This window comes from Halichoeres trimaculatus, unplaced genomic scaffold (genome assembly GCF_033239565.1).
Source record: "Halichoeres trimaculatus isolate MK-OKI-2021-1 unplaced genomic scaffold, fHalTri1.1 fHalTri1_scaffold_9, whole genome shotgun sequence".
NCBI classification, from domain to species: domain Eukaryota; kingdom Metazoa; phylum Chordata; class Actinopteri; order Labriformes; family Labridae; genus Halichoeres; species Halichoeres trimaculatus.
The window spans coordinates 20,889,113-20,913,737 of record NW_027437188.1 but is presented as its reverse complement, the minus strand read 5'-3'; the positions used below and the strand labels follow the sequence as shown (position 1 = coordinate 20,913,737).

The following is a 24,625-nucleotide window of genomic DNA, read 5'->3' as shown; positions in this document are numbered from 1 at the left end:
GTGAAAAAAATGCAGTCCATGATCTATGCCGACATATGCAGTTGTATGAAAAACAGGTCTGTAAAGTTAGAACTCTATTAAAATATCAGTAATTGTATTTTATTTGTGCAAGGCTATGGAATTTGTATCTATTAGGCACATTTTAAGTTTTGCGACAGCAGTCACAGAATATTGGAAAAAAAAAAAACTACATGCAATGGGTTCTTATATAAATGCCAACAACATTGACTTGTGCATATGATATCATATTATCTGTTAAACAGTACCACCTCAAGGCAAAGTTTTAAATTGTCTGTGTCACATGCAAGATTGAGCAAAATCACGAATTATCCTGTGCTATCCAACAACACACCATCAACCATGTAAGACAAAACTGAGTTGCTTTTAACCCTCTACACAAATGTCTCCACCAGTAGCTGGCTGCGTCTGCACAGATTTCATTTCAAATCTGCACCAGCAATGTGTGTGTGTGAGAGAGAATCAGCATGTAAAGCAGACCTGCACTTAACTTTAGACAGGACTTACCTTTGGATGTGCCGCTCCCAGACAGATGGATGGATGGACAGATAACTGGAGCACAGGACTGCGGGGACAAGACAGACCACAAAAAAGAGAAAATGGAAGTAAAGACAAGAACGGGGAGTCACAGACATGCAAGGTCTGAAGGCAGATAAAAAGAAAGTAAAAAAAAAAAAAACTTGTGTTGAAGAAAACAGATTGACCTGCTCAGATGAAGAAAAAGAGAAGGAAGGGGAGATGAGAACCAAAGGTAGAGAGAGGCCCACCCAACTTCTCCTCCTCCACTCAGGACGGTTTCTGAAATGTGCTCACTCACCGGCTGGTGCACAGACAGAGGAAGAGAGAAAGACAGAGAGGGGGGGAGAGAAAGACAGAGAGGGGGGAGGATGGAGCAGGTCGCAGTGTAGGGTGAGAAGAAGGTTAATCAGAGTGGGAGGTGGGAGAAAATGAAGGTATGAAGAGAGAGAAGGGAGAGCTCAGAGTCTCTCAGTAGCTGTGTTCAGACCAGCTCAGCTTTGTGACTCCACTGCAGTATTTCACTGCTCTGACCGTCCCAGAAACAGATTCTCCACTCCCTCCCTCCCTCCCTCCCGCAGCATCTCATCTCACCTCCTCTCTTTGCCTCCCTTCATCTCTCCCCTCACCACCCTTCATCCCCCGCCATCCTCTCATCTCACCCCTCCTGATCTCTCCTCTCTCCTCATCACTGTAATGTCCTCTTTAGCTCCGCCTTCCTTCGACACCCGGCATCCAAGGTCACCCTGTCCAGCTGCAGGTGTGTGTGCATGTGTGACTAACATGTGACTTTGGATGGTAAGAATATGCAAAGATGAATGTGTGCTTGTCTGTGTGTATGCTTGCTTTTTCCTCTAACACTCTATAAATGGCATTTATGTATTTAATTCAAATATTTGGACTGCTGCGTGGAGGGAACTCGACATTCTTCATTCCCAACACACTCACTCACAAAGACACATACACACACATCTACACACACAAGCTTGAACTTGGGAATGACATCAAATGCAATAAGATGGATCACCTGACAAATGTGCATGTATGTGTGTATGTGAGACAGTTGGTGAGGTCATACATCCATCATGTCAGTATGGACAGTTCAGGAAATACATAAAATTCCCAACAGGAGTGGAGGAGGATGAGGAGGCTGAAGGGGGAGGGGATAGATGTTTTTACTTTTTTAACTCATAAGTCAGATGTAGAAACAATCACCAGACTAAAACTGTAGACTATCCAATCTTTGAAAAAGAGACATAATAAAGGTCTCAATCTGAGATTATCACATAGTATTAAAAGACCCCATGAAGACCTTATAAGTGATCTTGAAATAGTCTCACTTATACTTGATTGATCATAAACCACAATTAAAAGTATCAGGTGCCAAAATCTGTTATTTCGAAATTTTATTTCTCAGTATCTGTGTTTGACCTGGCCAATAATCAACTTACAACACGTAGACTGTAGAACTGTCCTTTTTTTCCTGAGAAAAAGGAGCGAAACTGGAGTGGGATTCCAGTGGAAGTGGCAAAGAGGACAGAATAGCAGAAGCTAACGGTAACGGGAGAGTGATAGCGAGCGAGCTAAAGGCTAAAATACAAGTTAAGCTTTTTGTTATAATCTGCGTTTCAACTCATATGCAGCGGTTATGCTGCAGCTGTCTTTTAAAAGCTGAGTCTAGGAATACAATGAAAGGCAAAGTAACATCTGCTCTGCTTGGTGAGGTTTTAGTGGATGAGCACTGGTAGGACATAATCAGGATTAGCTAATGTTTACAAAGTTTACTTCTTTTCATGTTTCACCGATAGGGTATGTAACTATCAAGAAATGCATTACCTCGTTGAAATAAAAGTAGTGTTTAAAAGATAATCTTGTCTCCATTTATTTGCTTCTAAAACAATATCACATCCTGGTGAGATTCACGCTGTTACAACAGTGGGTGATAACGGAGTCTTTATCCCATTAAAAAAACACTACAGATTCTGGATAGTCCTCACAGCACCTATAACAACCCCTAATGTGGCAGAAAAAGATGCAAACTCTTCAAACAGACCTGTCATGCCAAGTAAACACAGAATCACAAAAATGTGCTGTGTAGTGCGGTGTCAAGTCATCACAGAAATGCAAAAATAATAATAATAATAATAATACTTAAAAAAAAAAGACAAGGGAGAGCAAAAAAACATAGAGGTAAGTATTATAGTCATCATACTACCTTTGCATTTAATTGAATTTAACTAGTGAATAAATTTAATTTTCATAGAGGTCACATCAGACAAAGACCACAGGTACAAAAGTTGTAAGGAATACACATATCTACAGATATCCTGTGTTAACTGCTTTGGAGAAGATGATCTGATCAATCCCACTAACAAGTTGTTCATCAAATGATGCTTCAACTCTCTTTCCCTTCTCAGTCATATTTGGACAGAAGTGGGTTTGAGAAAAGGCATACAAAGCTTTGTACAGATGTAACTCCACAGATCCACTCTTTTTTATCACCACTTCCGGACATCTCGTGGCTCTGAGCCTGCTGCCAGACAAGCAGGACAAAGTGGCAGAGTGGTGGGAGTGCTAAGTGACTTCCTGTTAGACTGCTCTGATGCATGAATCATTTTCAGTGAAATGTGGATGAACAAAGGTGTTAGGTTCAATTATGTTTCACATTACAGTGGGTGGTTGGGGGTGGTTATACATGAAGAGCTGTTTATATGCAGATAGTGAAATTCCTCTGCTAGGCAGTGCCAAAGGAGTCTACTTGTGGCCAGAAGTCGCCAGTGTTGAATGAGGTGTCAGAACATTTTCGGTGGTCCCCTTTTAACATTTGAACAGAGGAAGCAAAGGTACATAGACTTCGACCCAAGGTGGACACAGGTTACCTTTCCTGTTTCTTGTCAAGCATCACATGTAGCGAGTCTTGAGCCCCAGATGTGGCCCGTTGCAAGATCTAATTTGGTGGAGCTGATGTGTCCCATGATAGGCAAGGAAGCCATGAATCTTGTGATTGAGGTCAGACCGGACATCAAATTGTGACTTGTGTTATCCCTCACTGCCACTGAGAAGTGTTGAAGGCTAAGCTGAGATTGATGGAGGGGTTTGCTGTGGATGTGAAGTGTACTGTGTGGCTTCACGTTTTGTTGTACGGTGTTGAGGTTAGCATGACTCATTTTGTGTACCTTGCAGGCAGAACTCTTTTATAAGTTTGTTGACCATCGACTTCAAAGTCTCCGAATACCGGCTTTGAGCCCTTTAGATGATTGAAAAGACTTTAAACACAAACGATAGAGGACAGGGTGAGCTCTGGCTTGAAGCGCGCAATAGATGCTAGGACACAACTCCCTGGATAGACATAAATCTGCGTAAATTCAGAAGTCATGTTTGCAAATGAAAAACATTGCCAATCCCAGCTATCACTGGGTGAGGGGTGGGACACATCTGGGATAAGTTGTAAGTCAGTAGACTTAACAATTCAGAATGACCATGTAATCTAACAAGCATGTCCTTGGAAAGCAGCTGAAGTATACCCAAAGGAAACATCCACATGGAGAGTGTGCAAATTCTGCACAAATGGGTTCCTGCATTGAGTCCAATCAAGAATCCCTTTGGGTTGTGAGTTCAGAGGTATCCAAAAACATGACAATGTCACACTATAATTATGCCTTCCTAAACATTTTGGGGTCTTGTGTCAAAATTTTGATGTAAGACAATGTAAAAACTGTGCTTATGTTCTGAAACTGGGAGCCTTTCAAGAACTACTACTACAAGAACTCTTTGAAACTATGTGAAACTAGAAAGGCACTCAGACAGCGCAATCCTCTACCAAGCATATTGTCATTGTCATGCAACACTTTAGTCCTACTTTAATGTTATACTCCCTTTCAGCAGACTGTCGGCTACAATTGGTGATAGTTGCAGGTTTGCAAGATAATTTGTTACCCGACCGCGTTGAAAATTATGATGACCCAGTACATATTTCATATTCTGGATCTTAGTATCCAGAATATTGCCAGGATCTAGATCGTACTTTTACATCTGTCAGAAATTATGGTGACCTTTTCTTGTATTCATTTGCAAAGCAATCCAACCATTTATTGTGGGGTTGGTGAAACCGGCCCTATCTCACAATGATAAAGAATCCTAGATCCAGACAGTGATCCGGGTTGCCACCAAAATTTAATCACTTCTTCCTTATCCCATTTAAACATTTCCTACAAAAATTCATGAAGATCCAAAGGTAACTTTTTGAGCTATGTTGTTCACAGACAAGACATGATTCTACAAGAGTTTATTTCAACATAGTTGTGGATCTACAGTTTCCTCAAGCTTCCAATCCCTTCAAAATATGTAGTGTTGCCACAGAAGTGACAAGAGTGAGAGCGATAAAGCTGAATCATTTGATAGAGAACTTGCTGGTAGATGACACTAGTTCTTGCCAATGCTTCCGCCTGCCAAAGAGACCGAGCTTGGCTTTGGTTTAAGCATGAACTGGGAATCACATGAAAGTGGAGACGGGCATTAAGGATGCAGTAAAGTCTGGGCTGTGTGGTATAGGTAAAGCACCCAGTCTGACTCCAACTCAGGGACCCTCTTGAGTAAGGCTGACTCAGCTGTACTGTGCTGGGTGCGTATGTGTGAGTCCGTGCATGTGGCAGCAGCTATCACTCAACCCCCCCCCTCTCTCTCTCTCTTCCTTCTATCCCCCTCCCTCCCCCTATCTCTCTCTCTCTCACTCTCTTCACCTCTACCTCTGCAGTACCTCTCTTGCTCATTCCTCTCCCTGTGCCGGCTGGGGAGACACGCGCTTTCTGCTTTTTCTGCCTTGGCTGCTGGCTCTGCTCCAGCATCCCTCCGTGCCTCTCCTGTGTCCTGCTCCCCCCCTTCAGCTTATGTCTCCCTCCACAAGGTTTGTTGGCCAGCCTACGTCCCTGGCTGTTGCTGCTGCTGCTACTGAAGCGGTGGAACTGTCCGTCGCCGCGCTGCTACACCGCTACCGCTCTGCCTCCTCACTGCCTTCTGCCTCACGCTCTCCTCTGCTGGATAATCACCACTGAGTCTGCAAGAGACGGTGACAGAGGACAGGGAGGGCGGGAGAGACACGGAGAGCCTGCACTCCTCATTTAACTGCTGCATTCTTCAGTTTGTCTCTCCTTCTGTCTCTCTGGGCTGCTGGAGTGGAGCGCAGGGAACAACTGGTCGGGAGAGAGTACCCCAAAGGGATTTATACTCCTCTTTTTGTGCTTCCTCCCTCTGTTCATTTCTGGGACAGAGTGCAGAGGAGGAGAGAAGAGGGAGGGACTGAGAGCAGGACTTCAGACTCAGCTACACAGCTCAGTGTCCCGCCTTGCTCCAAAGACACATAAGACAAACACACAGACACACATATTTGCAGAGATAGGACTCAGGCTGACTAGACTGACAGAAGGGGGGAGACTGACAAACATTTTCTACATACACACACAGACAACAACACAGACAGACAGACAGACTTGGTGTCATGGCGTCAATGGACAGCACCGGTTCGAATGTCTCTGGTCGTTTGAGATCAGGGGATCTACTTCATGCTGGTCTGGCAATTGCTTTGCTGCTTGGTGAGTTACACATCTCTCTATATCTTTACCTGACCTGTCATTGCTCACTTTTACACCAAAATATACTTCTATGAAACGCTTCCATGGCTGCTTGTGTTGCGTCAATCCCTGTAATTGTCCCTACATATAAACTTATTCTACGGGCCTCTGCCCCTTCTTCTTCCTCAGCTTCTCTTACGTCTTTCCTTTGAATATTTCAAATACAAGTCCCCATAAATACAGTTTTTTGAGTTTATACCAACACACCAGAATCTGATGTTATTTATTCTTTTGCTTTGTAATATCACAATGTTTACTTGTTGCATTTCTAAGGGCATTGAGGTCAACAACTCTTAACTGATCTGAACCTGGTCGTGTAAAATATCTAGTTACTAAACAGGTTACTTGACTGGCTAAATGAGTCTCTAAACTTATTAAGGTGTCATTTACAAGGAAGAAAATAAAGATTAAAGATGAAAGTAGCAACACAAACAATACAGGGAAAAAATGTCAAGAAATAACGGAAAAGAAAAGTGTTCCTAATTGTTGCAGTTTAAATCTGTGTGCATTTATAGTACCAGAAGTACTGACGTAGTGGTGCAGCATGATCTGTGCTTTTACTCAACACACTCCCTGGTTTTGCTGTTGCGCCCAATAGTGCCCCCACATCCCAACATTCCTCCCAGCTCTCAGTCCCTCAAACTCTTCACTGTTAAGCTCTGAGGCAGTGTGATTTATCATATTGCATTGATTTCCAAACTCTTTCTACAACCACACATCCCATGCAGATGGGTAATAAAAGCTCTGCTATGAAATAAAGTATGGTTTTGCTTGCAGAATCAGTACATTTATAATCCTTTGTCAGAATCACATGGGAACTATTTAATGTAATTCTCCTCAGTTTATTGTTTCTCTTCTAGCTCACCCTAATCAGACTGACAATGAAGGAAAGCGAAAAGTTACAGCCAAGAATTTGTGTTACATTCAAGTTGAGATGATACTTGTGTATCAGATGACCAGTTTAAAAAGGGTTGAGCATTACAGAGCAAATAAGCTTCAACAAATTCTGATAGACAAAGAGGGCAATAGCTGAACTTGCAGCCACCACGCCTCATCAATTTTAATGGAACTTTTTTGAAATTGTGGACATATGTTGGCACAGGGTTGTGTCAACGTATCATGTAAATAAGTTAAAAGGAGAACAATCTGTAATCATCTGTGTAAAATGTTAACATGTTGAAGTAGATATGATTGATGAGCCATTTGGGACACCATAGTCAACATGATCTGAGTGAACTTTCAAAACCATCTCGTGCCTGTCACTAGCTTGTCGTCTTTTCAGTCCAAACAGCTTCCAACACAGACATTTCACTCGGCGTACCAATGTTGTCCCATTAAATTGTTTTGGCATAATGGCAGGAAAAGGCTGTTGCTAGTAAATCAGCAAAAGGCAACACACAATTAATGGGAGCAAGTTGACTCATCTGTCTGTTCATTTTGAATGGCTTGGTAGTAGAAAGCATCAATGTACGACCCAAAAACACTGAAACAATATAAAAATCCAACACATGTAACTCCATATGTCTAACGTATTTAGCATATAGCTTTTTCAAGATAATCCAGACCATTGATGATGCTAGCAGCACTTCTCTCCCTCCCTTTTTATGAAATAGCAAAGAAGTACCATTACATGTGGGTATTTCTTTAGTTTGGATAGAATTATATGACCAATGAGACAAGAGTGCATTCAGCTGGTGACAGTGTAATTGGTTGATGTACAATAAAAAAGCAATAAGAAGCATTTAAGAAGAAATGCTTGCTTCTAAATTTTGAGCACAGACTCTGAGCCTGTCCTTTTCTACTGCATGATTCTCATCTGGATTACCATCTTATCGAACAGTGCAATCATACAGTTTTCTAATTCACCAAAAAGACTCTGTGGCAGAATAAGCTGTTTGGCATTGGCAGAGAAGATTTGGCAAATTCATGGGCACAACCCACATACGCTATACCACAAACCCATGTTTCTTACATGTGTCACCATTTTAAGTGAATGGAAAGGCCATCCAATGATCTACTACCAAGGAGTATCGCTAAAACAAAGAAATTCTGAACACAAATTGACTTACTTTTTGTGCAAAGTTTGAATTGTTTGGTTGTTTCCATGAGAGGTTCACAATATTAAAAACACCTTTTAACTATCCTTATTTGGATTTTAAAAATTGGTCCAGTGAGAACACTTGTAGCCACTAATGGCTATGTTCAAATACGCATTTAACTGAGCTTAACCAAACTACTCTTGGGAGCCTTTTTTATTCTTTTAAAACAAATGATTCATGAAGCAGCTTGTGCATTATCTCAGTGAGTTCTCTGCACATACGCCCCTCTGTTTGTCTCTACTGTCAAGTCACCACCCCACACCCTACTCAGGAATATTCTGCATGCTACCTGACCAGGCTCTTGGTTATTCCTCTTCATAAGCACTTTGTGCTGAAAATCTGCTGAAACTCAAGGCATCATTGACAAAAACAGCTGTTTCCGGTTTATCCTTTATTCATGTTATCTCTGCCAAAACATCCCCACAGTGTCTCTGTAGACCTTTAATTTGGTTCCAGAAATTAAGCCAGAAAAACAGCAAATGGGACTAAGCTGTATTCAGAAAGATGCTCCAAATAATGAAGAATAAGAGGCAACCTAAATACTTAACATAAGCACGTTGCAAGTGCTGAGTCTGAAATTTCAGTCAGTTTAACTTGTAATGTGTTTCCCATCAAGGCCAAGACAAGGTTTGGAGAACTGTATCATTTGCACGTCTAATGCATCAATACTTGCATTAAGTTACCCTTTATTTTTTCAACATGGTTACCCTTAAGAGACCGTACGAACATACAGACCTAATACCATTGGACTTTCAAAAAAAAGGATTTTAAAATGCAGAATTTCTTTGCAATATTAAAAACTGAAGAAATGTTGCGGCAAAACGAAACAATCCAGAGAGGCTGTGGTAGTACTAACCACTAACTTCTTAATCAGGCATCTAAATGTGATAAATCTACTGCATGTTGTCACTTGTTAGCATTGCTATCATCTTACATGTGTTTGTATCTGTACATGTAAACCTGATCCTTGGCTTCTGTTGACTGAGTTACTTGACTGCGGCTGTAATTCTTTTCTCTGCTGTCACTCACTCACCTTGTACTCGACATCTCACTCCCTGTCCCTCGCCATCCCTTGTGACCCTTTCCATCACTTCCAATACACTCTACCTCCTCCATTGCCCCCCTTTAATCTCTCTATTTCTTTACCCTTCCCATCACTTCTCTCTCTCTCTCTCTCTCTTTTAATGTCTGCTTTCCTCTCTCATGGAGGTAATGGTGTCCTCGGTCAGTTCTCTATGGGTTCACTCAGAAACACATTAACCCTCCAATCTCTGGCCTACTTAAAATAAGAAAAAAAAGAACGTATCACCTTGACTGTCAGCCAAGGACACACATGCACACACATACAGACACACACACACACACACACACACACACACACACACACACACAAAAGCAGTTGGTCATTTGTTTCCCATCAGTGATGCTTGTATCGATGTTTCCCAACTAGAACAAAAAGATATTTGATAGTGTAGCTAAAAATATCACGCATTCCAGCCTGTTACTCATGTATGCACACACGAACCACACGTACACAATATAGTGTTGTACATCACTAAAGTATGTGAGTCAAAGTATACAGATAGAAGAACAAAGAGGAACAAAGAAGATGAAGGGTGAGGTGAAAAGGGCTTGTAGAGAGCAGAGGCATGAAATGAGGGAGGAGTGAAATGTATTTCTAGACATGGGGAGGACACTCCTCAGATATGTAAAACATCACTATGTTTGCTGTCTGGATAAAGACACGACGTAAGCCTTCAGAAGGGAGACACAACCTTGTATTATGCTTCCCTTTGCATTATTACTCCCTGTGGATCACTTTCTGAGTTGCTGAGTGGCACTGGTCGGTAATTATTGATGGTCTACTTAACTCAGTTTTTAAGGCAGTGTGTTGAAACAGACCATCAGACAATTACTATTTAACATTTAAAACCTCACAATTATGTTTGATTATGTTTGTTTCTTTTATACAGAACCAAAAAAAAAAAAGAAACAAACGTACAAAAACAAGGCTTCAAGATTGTTCTTATCTTATGTGTAGTCACAGCATCCCTGAGGAATGCTGACAGAAAGACAGCAATAAAAAGTACAACATATGAGGAATAAAGCACCAACTTCTGCAAACAGGGAAGTAGGAGCCTATTAAAAGAGAGCTAAATCTGAAACTAAAAAAGAACAAGGAAAAGCCAAATGGGCAGAGTTGTTGCTGAAAGTGGAGGAGAGAAGCTACAGTGACTGCAGAGAGGTAAAAATATCGAATGTTAGATGACAAGATGAAAGGGCCGAGCCTGAGATGACTAAAGCCCAAATTGGAAAATGGAACAAAAGGAGAAAATAAGAGGCTTGGCAACACTGAAAAAAAAAAAAAAAAAAAAATACGACAAAGATAGTTTATGAATTTGAGAAAATAAAACATTTAAAGAAAAATATACAGTCAGATAATTGTTACATGTTTGAGAATATCTCAACAATGACAAAAACAAAAAAGCATCTGTAAACATTTGACAATTTTTTGATTATAGTTTAATGCATTTAAGGCCATGCTGTGCTGATGGCATTTAAAAAAGCACTTTTTGATCAAACTGCACTATCGAGGCTCTTTGCCAAACATGGGATGTTGGCTGGTTATCACAATCTCATATCAAGATTGTTTAAAACCTAAGTCTTTAGAAATTAGCACAACAAAACTATGCAGAGTTAAACACCAGGTGTAATATTGTGCTTGAGGGCACAGTTCAGTCACAGAATTCTAAATTTATCCATTCAAAAGCCACTTTAATTGCATGATACCATTATACAACTTTGATGCTGTTTTGTCAGAAAACAAAGGATCACAAATGTGGTACATTTAGTGTAACTTTGCTGGGTGGAATCAAAAATTAATGTTTTTATTTTCACAAAAATATTGTGTTTTTCTCTGTATAAATAAAATCAAGTCTATTTTTCATGGCCAAAGCAGCTATGCTGTGAGAACCCTATTGTAATCATTCAGGGTTTTTCACCGTGCTGACAATCCCTAAATTGGTACAATATATTTATATGTATGTATGTATGTATGTATGTATGTATGTATGTATGTATGGTTGTATGGTTGTATGTATGTATGGAAACATTAAAAAAAGTGTGCACATTTTATCCAAAAGAAAAATAAAAATTCAGAACTCTGCAGCAGAAAATACAAACTCTTCAACTGCTCCAGACTCTGTAAGGCACCTAACCTTTTTATCCATGAGGCTGTGGAGGTCTGTTTGATGCCGTTTGAAGCTCCAGTTTATTTTTCTTTTTTTTTTTTTTTCAGTTTTTAAAATTTTAGTAAATATAAAATGGTCTACAGTTGAATGTCAATGCCAACAAAAAGGGGGGGGAAACATGGTGATATATCTCAACTTTTAAAGTAAGAAGCCCCAAAAGATTGCTGAATGTCCAAAATGTTAATAGTAATTCCATGCACAAAACCCATCGTTCTACCACTTTATAGTGTTATATCAGTCAGTTGTTACAAAGCTGAAAAGCATTCAGTGCTGAATTCCCATGAAGATTAACTACTTGAAAAAGACATGATCAACATGGACAAATGTATACCCTTACAGTGCTTGCATCATGTCCAAGTGCAATGTGATACTGAGCAGGTCAGTGCGGAGAAGAGTGTTTATAAATAGGCCCCAAGTGTGTGAGAGACACTACAGCAACAATCTCGGAATCACAGCAGCTGTTCCTGCAAAACCAACAGATTCCATCCAGCAGGACCCCAGTCATTTCGGGGGAATGAAAGGGACACGTTTTGTTTTTATTTGCACTAAGATATTAATATCTAGGAATAAACAAAAAGTTATGTGTTTCTCTGATATTGGTGGCATTTCGACCCTGATCTCTGAGCTGGCAACAACAAATCAAAAATGTCCAAATTCTGAATAAAAACGTAGAGTTTTGCTGAAGCTTATAGGTGATATTGTCTATTTGGTGTTAGGTAGTGTTACAACTCTGCTCTAATTTTTCAGACAGTCTACCTCTTGTGTTTACGATGAAATCTAACATGTAAAACATTGTCCAGAGTCTTTGAGCCATTATTATGCAAACTATGTTTTACAATAACATGAAGATTCTGATTAGCTACAAGGTGTGTTCTTGCCAGCACCAAACAGACTGCTGCAAACCAGAGTCCTGCACGGGTCCAATTTTCAAGATCTGCCCCGCCCCGACCCGGGGACGTACAAACCCGCACCCGAACCGCAAACCCGGGCATCAGCCCAATTAGTACCGCAACCCAATCCGACTCCTTGAAACACGACCCGCAGCCCGACCCGCAGCCTTATTTCAAGTATTAATTTTGGGTCATATTGTCTGAAAATTGAATGGTATATCACCACAGTTCAGATGCCAGTGAGTAAACAATGCACCTGAATGAAGCAACTCTTCCAATAAAAGCCTGACTTCAGCTCCATCATCAACCCTCTGTGAACTTCTCACATACAACTGTAAAATCACTTGTTTTTTACGTGTAATGCTTAAAGACCTTTACATGTGTAATAGTAGACTTACTTTCTGTCCAGACTTAAGCTACGCTCAGCAGGTACGAGCCGTGATCATGTCACAACCATGGATGTATTATAAGAACTGGATAGCGTGGCTTTATGGTCATAGCTTTACAACCAGCTTACAACTTACGTTTTTATTCTACTGTATTTATTATTATTTTATATCAATTTTGATGTGTCACACAAAAACCCGCGACCCGACCCGCATGTTATTTTTTCCACCCAGATCCTAACCTGGGAATAAAAAAGTTTTTAAAAACCACCCGCAAATCAGATGTTTTTGTGGGTACCCGACCCAGTGCAGTACTCTGCTGCAAACTAACCAATCATGACTAAGAGCTGATGAACATGTGGTTATCGTGAAAAAAAAAAAAAAAAAAGGGGGGGGGGGGGGGGGGGGGGTGTAAATTGTTGGACAAGTAAAGGGGAACAAGAATGCCTCTTTGTTATATGGATATAAAAAGCTGCAAGCATTGAAACCTCCAGTGCTACAGCAAGCAAGCTCAGTCACTAACCTCTACACTGAATGCTGTGATCAATCAAGTTGTTGTTTTGCGGCAAAAGAATTTCCTATCTTTGCAAATCTTGCACAGTTAGACTGTGACTTGCAGACACATTGGGCTCTAATTTTGTAGACCAGGCGCAAGCGCAGGCGCACCTGCCCTGCGCCTGCCTTCGCTGTGCGGTCAGGGTGACCGCTGCACTTTGCAAGTTTCCTGCAGTGCCAAGAGAGGCGCAGTCAAAGCGCAGAGGTGCACGTCCACGCCTCTCTCCAAGCAAATGGCAGAGAGGGAGGGGAAAAGCCGTGAGTGGGTTTAACACAGCCGAGCGCTGTTTTCACCAATCAAATGAGCGCCTCTCCTTGCTTTTAAATGCGCTGCTGCCGAGGCGCAGCGTCTGATTGGTCTGAGTGATCCCCAGCCCCACGGAAACAGTGTACTGGAAAGACCCAATAGCAGAGATGGTCAGAGCCGCTGTCCCTGCAGCAGGAGAATAGACAGCAGGGCGCATCGGAGGACACGAAGCACGTCACCCTGTGGACCAGCTCCCGGGACAGATGTAATCTGTTACTTTGTCATTAATAGGAGTAAAAAAATTGAGAGACAGTTACACAGCTGGCTTATCCTGCTTATTACTCCTGGTTTGTAATCGCCAAATAGCAGAACCTTTGGTGATATACTGTATACTCTCCCGGTGCCTCCGCCTCATCCTTCTTACAATAATGTACACCATCTTTTTAGATCAGGTTAAAGATAAAGACTAAAACAGAGAAATATGGAAAATCACCGGTAAATCCTGAGTGACATACATTTATTTTGTCTCTTTTTTCTTCGTCTTTTCTCTCCCTCTTTTCTTTGAATTAAATGAAATGAGAGAACCAGATATATACTCAGTATCAGATGTTAAGGCTGTTTATTGTTTAATTGTAAGATGTGCATCAAACTTCCAGCTGCCGTCAGGTTAACTTTCCATTATGACAAACGGCTTTAATCTGACATCAGATGTGACGGGACAGTTAATATAGATACAAATGTATATGCTGGTTCAGACAGTTACATTAAATAGTGATTGCTGTGAATTTTTACTGCATTTAAAATGTGCCTGACACTCTGGCAACCTGCCTCTGAGGCTTTGTTGACATGTGCGCACATGTGCACTTGTCACCAATTTACAGCTGCGGAGGGTGCGCTCCGCTTTGCGCCGAGAATAGACCAGGTTGGAGCTGGCGAGCTTTCAGCGCACTTTCTGCACTGCTTTTGGCACGAAATTGTCACAGCACCAACATGAATATGCCAACACCTCCCCCTGGTGTGCCGTCAACTCCCCCTGGCGCGCCGTCACACCCATTTCTGCGCAGACGGTCTACCAGATTGTCAAATTGGCAGTGCACGGCGGTGCGCCGCACGAAATTAACACTGCGCGGGTTGCACCCCCTGCGCTGCACTACGAAATTAGAGCCCATTGTCTTTTGATGGGAGAAGGTGAAAGTCAACTTGTGTTTTGTGGTTGTCTGTATATATATGTATACATATATGTATGTATGTATGTATGTATATATGTATACATATATGTATGTATGTATGTATGTATATATATATATATATATATATATATATATATATATATATATATATATATATATATATATATATATATATATCAAAGTGTATGAAAGGCAATAACATGTTGCTGGGTCAGTAACTCACCGAAGGACTACAAACAACTGGATGCAGAAAATAATGCTAATAAAACCTGACAAGTCACTAGGGATTAACTAAAGTCTTAACATTTTTAAGTGTAGCTGCATTGCTTTGAATATGGATGTTGTGATTTCTTTTTACAATCACATTACGAAGAGTTCAAATTTGTATGCATTCAATGACACCACCTTTGGTACTTAAAATGCATAGAAACCAAATTAAATAGCAGGATAAGATAATTTTTCAATTTTTCAAGACCATAAAAGAAAAACATGAAACATGAAATCAAAGATCTTGAAAATCAAATCATATCAGTCAAGCCCTTCATCTTAATGCATGAGACAGAAATAAGAAACCATTCATGTATCAACTGCCAGAGAACAACTACTCATTCAGATCTTGGGGTTGTATTCCTGGAATTTCACCCAAAACCCTTATGACATTTTGTCCAAGTTTTCTTCATCCCCCTTCTGCACAAGACACAATTACAATAGTACTGCACAGAGAGCCAGTATGAGGTTGGGTGGACCGAACTGAGAGGGCTGTTGTTCTGGGGGTGAAAAAGACAAAAAAAAAAAAGGTTGGCTTTACAGGAAACAGAAAAAAAGATGATGAATCTGTTTTCCGCTGGGAAGACACTGAAGACTTGATACTCTCTCAGTTACTCAGAAAAAAGGCATAAAAGAGAAGAACTCTGCATCAGAGCCAGACTAAAGTGCTGCATTTACAGGAAATCAGGACATTTTCAATGCAACACCTACCAGCTGTTTTTTCGTATACGTAATATTATATCTTCATAATATTTCCAAATAACAAGACATCTGCCTTTACTCACTTATGAAATTTAATGACATTCCATTCTTAATCCAGATGATTTCATAGTGAGCTGCTCACCCTTTGTAGTTATCATAGCTTCAACTCTTCTGGGAAAAGCTTCCCACAAGATTAAGGAGTTTGTTCATGGCACCTTTTGATTATTCATCCTTTTGTCTATTCTTCTGTTGGATGGATGTCCTGATACTTTTGGCAATGTAGTGTACCTCTTTTGTGATTTGTTTATTTTGTGTCAGAAACTGATTCATTTTATGTTCAAGTATGATACTTCAATAAAGCTGTAAGGTATTGGTAGGATGAGTTTGGTTGCCTGGTAGTGATTTCTTTGCACTAAGCAATTTCAAATAAAACACAGATCTGTGTCACATAAGAATAAAAAAAGCAAAGAAAAGATTACTTTAAGGTTTTATTTCCGAAGAATAACCTCAAACAGCTTGGAAAACATTTCATGTTAGTTTATCATTCACCTTTTTGTAGAGTATGTTTAATAATACCTTATCTCACATTTAGATAAAGACAGTATCAGGCAGCTTTTTTTAAAATGCAAGACAAACCATCAGTAAGTTAGAAAAAGTAAACTCACATTAACAGACTTTTAGTCAATGAAATACATCTGAATATATTACTTTCGAGAATAAGTATGGTGCATCTGCAGCTGTCTTCTCATAAGCCATGCTCACAGATAGTAAGCTACTTAAGTTTGTAATGGCATTACCCATAAGCAGGACTCATCGTTTACAGTAATCCTTCACCAACCCTGCGTTCCAACACATTATTTTACATTTTATCTTTGGTGCCAAAAGATTTTGAGTCAAAGGAACAAATTTCTTTACTGACCATGATTTGAGCCTGTAATTTGTTGATTTTGGTGTATACAGTACTGCTTCAATTTTCTTCTGTGATGCTTTTTTTCTCTCTTCAGGTGTATGGAGTGTAGGGGGACTGGAAGTCTCAACAGGTAAAGTGTCTTCAATTGAGGCAATGAATGGGTCAACAGTCCTGCTGCCCTGCACCTACTCCTCCTGTATTGGCATCAAAAACCTTTACTTCAACTGGCAGTACAATGACAATGGAACCACATACAAGGTATAGCTTACACCAAAACACAAAAACACACAGGCAATCTAGAGCCAAATGGACAAATTGTAAAAAAAAATAGGACAGCTATTGACTTTTTTTAAATGTGATTTGGAAGAGCTTTCATGCAAACATTGGACTACTTTTCTGTGAAACCAACTACAAGTGTGCATATGTGTGTGTTTGTAGCTTTGTGAAGCAGTGATTCCTGTTGAGGGTGTGGAGCCCAGAGTCCACGTGTACCACGAGCGTGTCGAGTTTGTTGGCTCCTCCAAGAGCAACAACATTTCCATCCTACTATATAACATCACCTTTGAGGATGAGGGGGAGTACATCTGTTTTGCCAGGAACCCCAAGGAGAAGAATCGCAACCACAGTGCTATCTTCATGCTTAGAGTGGTAGACCAAAGTATGTCACAAATGCCCTCCCTGGCATACATCAGACTTTGTATCTTTAAACACAACATTTAACTATTATATTTTACTACAATTTGTAAAATCTTTCCTCAGCTCAATAGCAACGTCCTTCTCTCTTTCTGTCTCTTCAGTGAAGGAGGTTGACAACACTGTGACAACCATCATTGTCTCAGTTCTGGGTGGAGTCATTGGCTTAGTTATCATTGTCATGGTGATAAAGGCCCTGGTTGTTCACTTCCTGTTGAAGGATGATGAGAAGAAGTAAGTGAACATAAGAATAAGGCACATCCAGATTGTGGTCAGTGTTGGCCAGTAATTGCTATGCAGTCAAATTTACATCACTGCGATACTTGCAACTTGCCAGTTGTAATTAAATGCTCTATTTGTTTTTGACATTTGAGTTAATGGGATGATGAGAGCTCTGCATTTCCGTCTTAATCACTCACACACTTCAGGAAAGCAATAGTGCCCTACAACGTGCCTAAGGATATCTCCCTGATGAGGAGTTTTGATGAACCATATTCAAACTTTTTAGAAAGCGCTTCCTCAATCTGAGACCGTCAGACAGTGGTTTCTATGTTGGTTCAACCATAAAGCAGGGCAGTTGTAAAGCAATGTTCTCTGGAAAAAAAGACAAGTAAAAAAAAAACAGAGTCACTTTGAGCCAATTAAATAGTATGCTGGATAATTACACCAAAAATAAACAGCTTTAATGAGTCATTTGCATTCATGAATCTTTAAATGTGGGATGGGTACCTTTTACATTTGAAACTATACAGTAACGATGCCTGGTACCTGGCAACTGGTATCAGTACTCAATGGTACCAATTTTCTGTACTTTTACTTTTACTTTTTTTTGTAATACATATTAATTTTTTTAATAATAGAATCTCAGAGTTTTTATTATTTCTCAATATATACACTTGCAATGCAGTGTTCATGTCCAGCATGGAAAATTCTCTAATCTTCTACTCCCTCACAGTCACAGGGATGCTTTTAGATACCTAAACATGGTACCGTGTAATTTACGTGAATCAGTACTCAGTACTACAGACAGAATTTGGTCAGTACCTATAAAAGTGCCTAATTTGGTACTCATCCCTAAATGTGACTCCCAGAAGGACAGATGTATGTGAAAATCAGGTTCTCTTGATGTAAAGTAGTCTTCCTTATATCATTAGGTATATGTTTCAGCGATACTTTCTACACTTTTTCAATTTGTGTTTCACGTGGGATTGTTATTTGGGGTTATGAGGGTTAGGGTTTTAAATCCCTGAAGTAACAATATAAATACAAGCCTTATCAGCCTGGTGTTCTGCACTCTGCATGTGTAGCTACATCTTAACCTTTGGTTCCTCTGTCTTCTGCAGTAAAGAGTGCCTGGTGAGCTCCTCAGGGAATGACAACACAGAAAATGGACTTACAGGAGCCAAAGCTGACAACAAAGGGACACCAAAGGCATGAGCAGAATTCAAAGTATGTCTGTATGTTTGTATATATGTTAGACGGCTACACGCTTAGAGAAGAGGCTGTTATTAATGGACTGTTTTATCTTACTAGTGGCTAAGTAATACAACATGTAAATGTCTATTTTAAATCATGCTTGAGATTTGGGAGGTGTGAAATGTACATAGGGCTGGATCACTCTCATCTATATGGCCTGTTTGTTACACAATGCAAAGCCTCTGTGTTCAAATTCTGCTCTTCATAATGAAACCAAACAATATACACAGAGTCTTGGGTAAACTGTCTCTGTTCAAACTATTTTTGTTCTTTTGAAATCCTCTCATAAGTTTCTTATTCAGGCTACATACTCTACTTACTTTAAAGTTTGTATTATCATGCTTTACTAATAACTATAATATAATTTAAAAAAAAATCAGTTCAGTGTCAATAATCAGATGTCATTTAAAAAATAGTTAACAGTCTCATAAGACAAAACACAGATCTGCTTGGTTTGGATTTGCTCAATTGCATCGACAAGTCTATGTCAATCTTGGACCTCTGCAAACCTGACCAAAGGGGAACACACACTTAATAATCTGCCAAGATGTCAGCTGAACAACAGCACAAAGTGGCTATAATGCTTCTGGTTAACACCAAATACATCTCTCCAAATCTAAGCCAACGTGTTACTGGTCAGATGAAATAAAAAGGTAACTTTTCTGAGTGGTATTCTCTATACCTGATCTAATCACCAACTTAACTACTGCCATGCTAGCTGGAACCTTCTACTTCCATGTTTCCTGCGGAGTCCAAGCTTGACACACTGTACTACTTTTTGGCTCACTCATGCTGACAGCAGAATTTGATCAACAGCTGCTTTGCTACGGTTAACTACTGTGCTCTCTCAAGGTTAGGGATCCAGTTCTACACAAATTTTATTATTTTGCTTTAGATGAAACACAGGTGCCTGTTTTGCTTCTGCTCCCTCTGCTGGTGGGAGGATAAAACACAGAAAATGTATAAAAACAACCAACCCTGACCCCTTCAAAGACAATCCCCAGACTACCCAGCTCCCCATAGAAAGGAATGAACTTAATCATGCTGCTTCTAACAAATAACCAATGCATTTTTAGCATGTGCGCATTTTATATAACTTCATATAAGTACATGTTGTGCAGCACCACAGTACCAAATCATGTCTGTGTGTTCCATTTAAACCTTCACATCATCCTTTTCACACTGCTACAGCTTCTATTACCCCTTTTATCCAGGTCAGGGTGGATGAAAGGTCACTCGTCTTACAGAGAAAATGCTTGCAGAAGGGGTGACAGACATTCAACACTCATTCAAAAACACTAGCACATAATCCCCCGAAATTGTATGAGGAAAAGACAGCATCTTCCTCAGGAGCAAGGAGAACAAAATATTTGATTCCACAGATACTAATCCACACAAATATTTCTGCACTTGTATGCACACTCTAACTGGCTCCATTGTATTTCAACTCTTGAAGAATGACAAGTCCGTAGCTCAGTAATGCAGGAAGCACATCACTGGGACGGATCACTGCAAAAGAATGTAAGAAACTCAGTCAGGGAATAAAAACCAAATCTGTCCACAAATATTTTTTAACTCAATTAAACCTATATTGTATATGTTAGTGTTACTATTAAATGAATGTGTAGATACCCCAATAGGCCAGTGGTTCGATTAATTTTTTGGCATTTCTCTTATACTTAGTGACCTTACAAATAGCTTGGAAGTTAGCATTAGCCAAAAAAAAAAATACTTGCTGGGACTGAATCAGAATATCTAGGGCATTGACGATAGTTGTTAGAAGTTTCAGTAGGGTTCTAAGCAAACTGTCTTAGCATTAAAGATGTTTCACTCTAAAATAAAGTTTAATATATAGTCAAGAATTTGGAGGGAGCTTAAAGAGTAACCCCTAATTCACACATATATCGTGAACGCACCACGCTGTGCAGCGCCGCGGTTTTTTAGGGCACGGCAATTCATACTGGTTCCATCTCTACAGGGCAGCGCTCGTAGCAGCTGAGATATCCGAGATCACAAGATCAGAGGAGAACCACATTACTGCAGGAATCCCACCCATGTCAATGTACTTGCATGGTAATTAACTTGTATGTTAAACACACCTGGCCCTCCTGAAACTTACCCAATTACAGTCCATGCCTTCTCCTTTCTGTTTTTGTCCTTCTAGAAAGAATGTGTTGTGTCATATAGAATTTTGAAGTTTTTCCCCTCCAAGATTAACTTTTCCTCATCCAAATGTCAGATATCCTCTGGATCTGACCTTCCGATGACTTCTGGCCATGTGCCAGTGACGTAGTTTTGATAAACAAGCAAAAGATTTACGATCAGGAGCCTGACCATGGTGCTTTATTTTGAAATGACCAGATGCTCTGATTGTTTCATGTCTGGTTTCGTGTTTGATACGATCTGCTCTGCAAAGATTGACACATTTCTGTAGTGCTCTCCAGCAAAAAATTGACTCTCAGTGTAAAGGCCCCGCACAGCCGTCGATGATCGCAGCACCAGCAGACCGCTGATTGACGACAGAGGTTTCTAAGTACGGCACAGTACTGCGTGGTGTTTTTTTGCGTGAATTAGGGGTAACCGACAAAATAGAATGGTAAAACAGATTTTAACTTTATCAGAAAATACAATACATAACAAAACAAAATCCAACATGTTCATCTCCACCACTTTAATGTGAAAGGACTTGGATGCCTGATGGGAACGTGAGTCCGTACTCTTTGACCCTCAGTATGAGAGGTCTCTACTTGTAAAGCCACCCGACATGACCTGCCACACCCTTGCACATAGCTTCAATAGCTATGACAGCTGTAAGCTACACGCACAGATAGAGGACTGCAAGTGTAGTCATGTACTAAGAGCCACTTTGATTCAAGAGTGAAGTACACTGACCCTGGATACACACAATGCAGCACTTTATCACAGTTAAGAGTGGGTGAACAAACAGGAAATCATGGAAGTGACTTTGATTGGTTAGTCCTGAGTTAACAAAGAAAACTTAATTTTGTGAGTGTCATTCTGACTGAGTACCTAAGAAGTGTGTCAGATGGTATTAGCATTGGCCAGCAACATGATGTCTTTGTGGAATAGATCTCTATGGAAAGATTTTATCTTATTTTTCTAAGTGTTTCACTTATGTCAGCCTGCTGCTCTCTCATACTTGAGTGCATTTCCCTTCTTGCTTTCAGTGGAAGCAATAAGACAGGCATCAGATTATGCAATAACCTGTTATAAGGCACTTTATAGATGTGTCTGGACTGGCTGTGACGGCAACTCGGTTTGTCAAGACACTGTTTGTTGAACTGATATATGTATCTACACTGTACTAATGTATTAACATTAGGTTCATATATCTGCATAACTGCTTTGGAAAACTGTAATAGCTGCTGACATTGTAACTCTGCAGCACCGGTGATACGGTATCATTGCTATGTTTGACAAAATGTGAATGTTATGGATACATGGAAGCAACATACACACAAAACACACACACATACACACACTTGCTTCCTTGTCTAGCCAGTTGTGTATAGATCCCTCTGTCAAGAGGATACATACTTACATACATCCGAAGTCTTCCGGTAGGGAAAAGCAATATTGTGGAGTTGATGTATCTGTCAATGTACTTTTCTGAATCTAACCCTGATATAGAATAACAAGTACTCTAGGTGGTTTCATGTAGGGATTGTGATGCATTACTTGTGTATTTGTGGCCACGGTTTTCATGTATATACAGAATTCCCATTCTTTCTGTGATCTCAAACAAGATCATTCTTTTTGTTTGTTAGTTTTTTGTTATTTTGGAGTGGAGCGGAGTCCATCAACCTGCCCTCTTCATTGTCTTTTTTTTTTTTTTAATGAATCTATTTCTCTAAACTTAAACTACTGGCAAGATAACAGCTAAAATGAATATAAACAGTTTCACAATAATAATATTCACATATGTTTGGTGGGTGTATGAAGGATATCAAAGGTCAGGAATGTATAACAGACTAAACCAGTACTGTGATGTAATGAACAAATGCAGTCAGGATCAAGTTGCGGGAATTCAGCTTTCATCACCCCATGAAATTGAACAAGATGGCGATTAACCACAAACATCCACTTGTTTACCTGTGAGAGGATGACTTTTGGTTCCACATACATCCCTCTCTCCACACCCTGAACTGCCAGGACTTAACATGAGTCTTGAAGTCAAATACTTGCTTGCAGAGATTGCTGCAGTGCTGAGTAAGGCCCATACAGTGGGCCTCAGCCTTGGTGCAGTACAGTAAATATAGTATGACTGCCACCCAGTGGTAAGTGCCAACGCATCTGATGATCTGCCCTCTAGTGGATGCTGATGAGACATACAATTGCAACATGCACTTGAAGCTTTCTAAATCAGCACTGCATTTTGAAAAGACAGAGTCAACAAGGTATGAAGCAAAAAAAGAGTTAAAACTGTTTCTACACTAACTGCTTTGTTCAATGCTGCGAGTTACATTGTTACACATTATGATAATTTTAATCCCACAATGGGCATTTTAACCAAACTTAATAGGTTAATATGTAAGTTTACAATAAAATGTCTTAAGAAAAGGATACATGCCACAATTTATACACACACAAATCCTCAATGAATTTTCTCATATAGTGAGCATTGAGTAGTTACAGGCGGTGTCAGCATTACTGTCGCACTGTTCACTAAAATAATGTGCTCGAAGCACAGACCAATCACTATAATTCCTTAGAGTTAGTATTGCTCTTACTGCCAGAGCAGCTGAAACTCATACTGCCAATCCAAGAGTCTCACGTCTGCTGTTGTTATAACACTTTTACAATGACACACAGCTCACATTGTACACGGACACTAACTGAAACATTCAGTTTTTCTGTCTACCACTTTTGGTGGCATTTCAGTACTAAATTGTAGAGGATATTGCTCTGTACTCCTTCTGTATTTCAAGCAGCTGCAACTCACACTGCCAAGCCAAGAGTCTGACGTCTGCTTTCCACATTCCACAGGGATCAAGAGATCACATCACTGATCTAATGTCGCTGTAGTTCAGCAGAAAAGTTGACTTTACTACAACCCTGATCCAAGGGGATGATAAATAAAATGAGACAAAATAGGAGCAATGTGGACTTATTGTGGTGATTCACTCAACCAACTGTGTGCAAATTGTGACCTATTATGTGTCAATATTTTTATCACACTCCTAGCAAACTGCCTCTAAGGACTCTTTCAAAAGAGATAACTTTACTGACCAAGGCTAGCAGTTGAGAGATTTGAATTTCAGTACAAGCACAGACTGACACCGACCTCTCCACATTTTCTCTCTGCAGTTCTGCATTTTTGACAACTTCAATATTTTTTATTTCATTGTAATAGTAACACAGCTGTAAATGTAACTCTGTCTAGATAATAATAGCAACTTCATACCATTTATCCAAAATAATCTAAGGCCAATTTTATAGCAAGCTAAAATTATACATCAAACTCCTTCAAAGTGCTTTCATCAGTAGTTTACACACACACACACACGCACACACACACACACACACACACACACACACACACACACACACACACACACACACACACACACACACACACACACACACACACACACACACACACTAAATGTGATACCACTTAGTTGATTCTTCTATCAACTGTCCTTTGAATGTTCAGCTGTTTGTCTGTGTTTGTGACCATGTTGCTCATGTTCCCTTCATGACTATGCACCTCAACTTTTGACTTGTTAAAAAATACATACTGGGAATAAAATATTGATTGAGTACCCACTGAACTG

General features: G+C 40.0%; 1 protein-coding gene and 1 long non-coding RNA gene across 2 annotated transcripts in view; one reads left to right on the top strand and one right to left on the bottom strand.

Annotated features, from left to right (window-relative positions):
• LOC141798311 (uncharacterized) overlaps positions 1 to 1,032 on the bottom strand; it is a 32,257-nt gene extending 31,225 nt beyond the window's left edge. Inside the window, exons 1-2 of the long non-coding RNA XR_012599141.1 lie at positions 723 to 1,032; positions 526 to 583 (exon numbers count right to left, since the gene is read on the bottom strand). This is a non-coding gene — a long non-coding RNA (uncharacterized LOC141798311). The remainder of the gene's footprint in view (positions 1 to 525; positions 584 to 722) is intronic.
• Positions 1,033 to 5,303: 4,271 nt separating this feature from the next.
• Positions 5,304 to 24,612, top strand: scn4ba (sodium channel, voltage-gated, type IV, beta a). Its single transcript, XM_074679930.1, has 5 exons — positions 5,304 to 6,122; positions 16,753 to 16,916; positions 17,097 to 17,316; positions 17,456 to 17,585; positions 18,695 to 24,612. Exons 1-5 carry the CDS (start codon positions 6,029 to 6,031, stop codon positions 18,786 to 18,788), a joined length of 702 nt encoding a protein of 233 aa, XP_074536031.1. The 5' UTR covers positions 5,304 to 6,028; the 3' UTR covers positions 18,789 to 24,612.
• Positions 24,613 to 24,625: the final 13 nt, after the last annotated feature.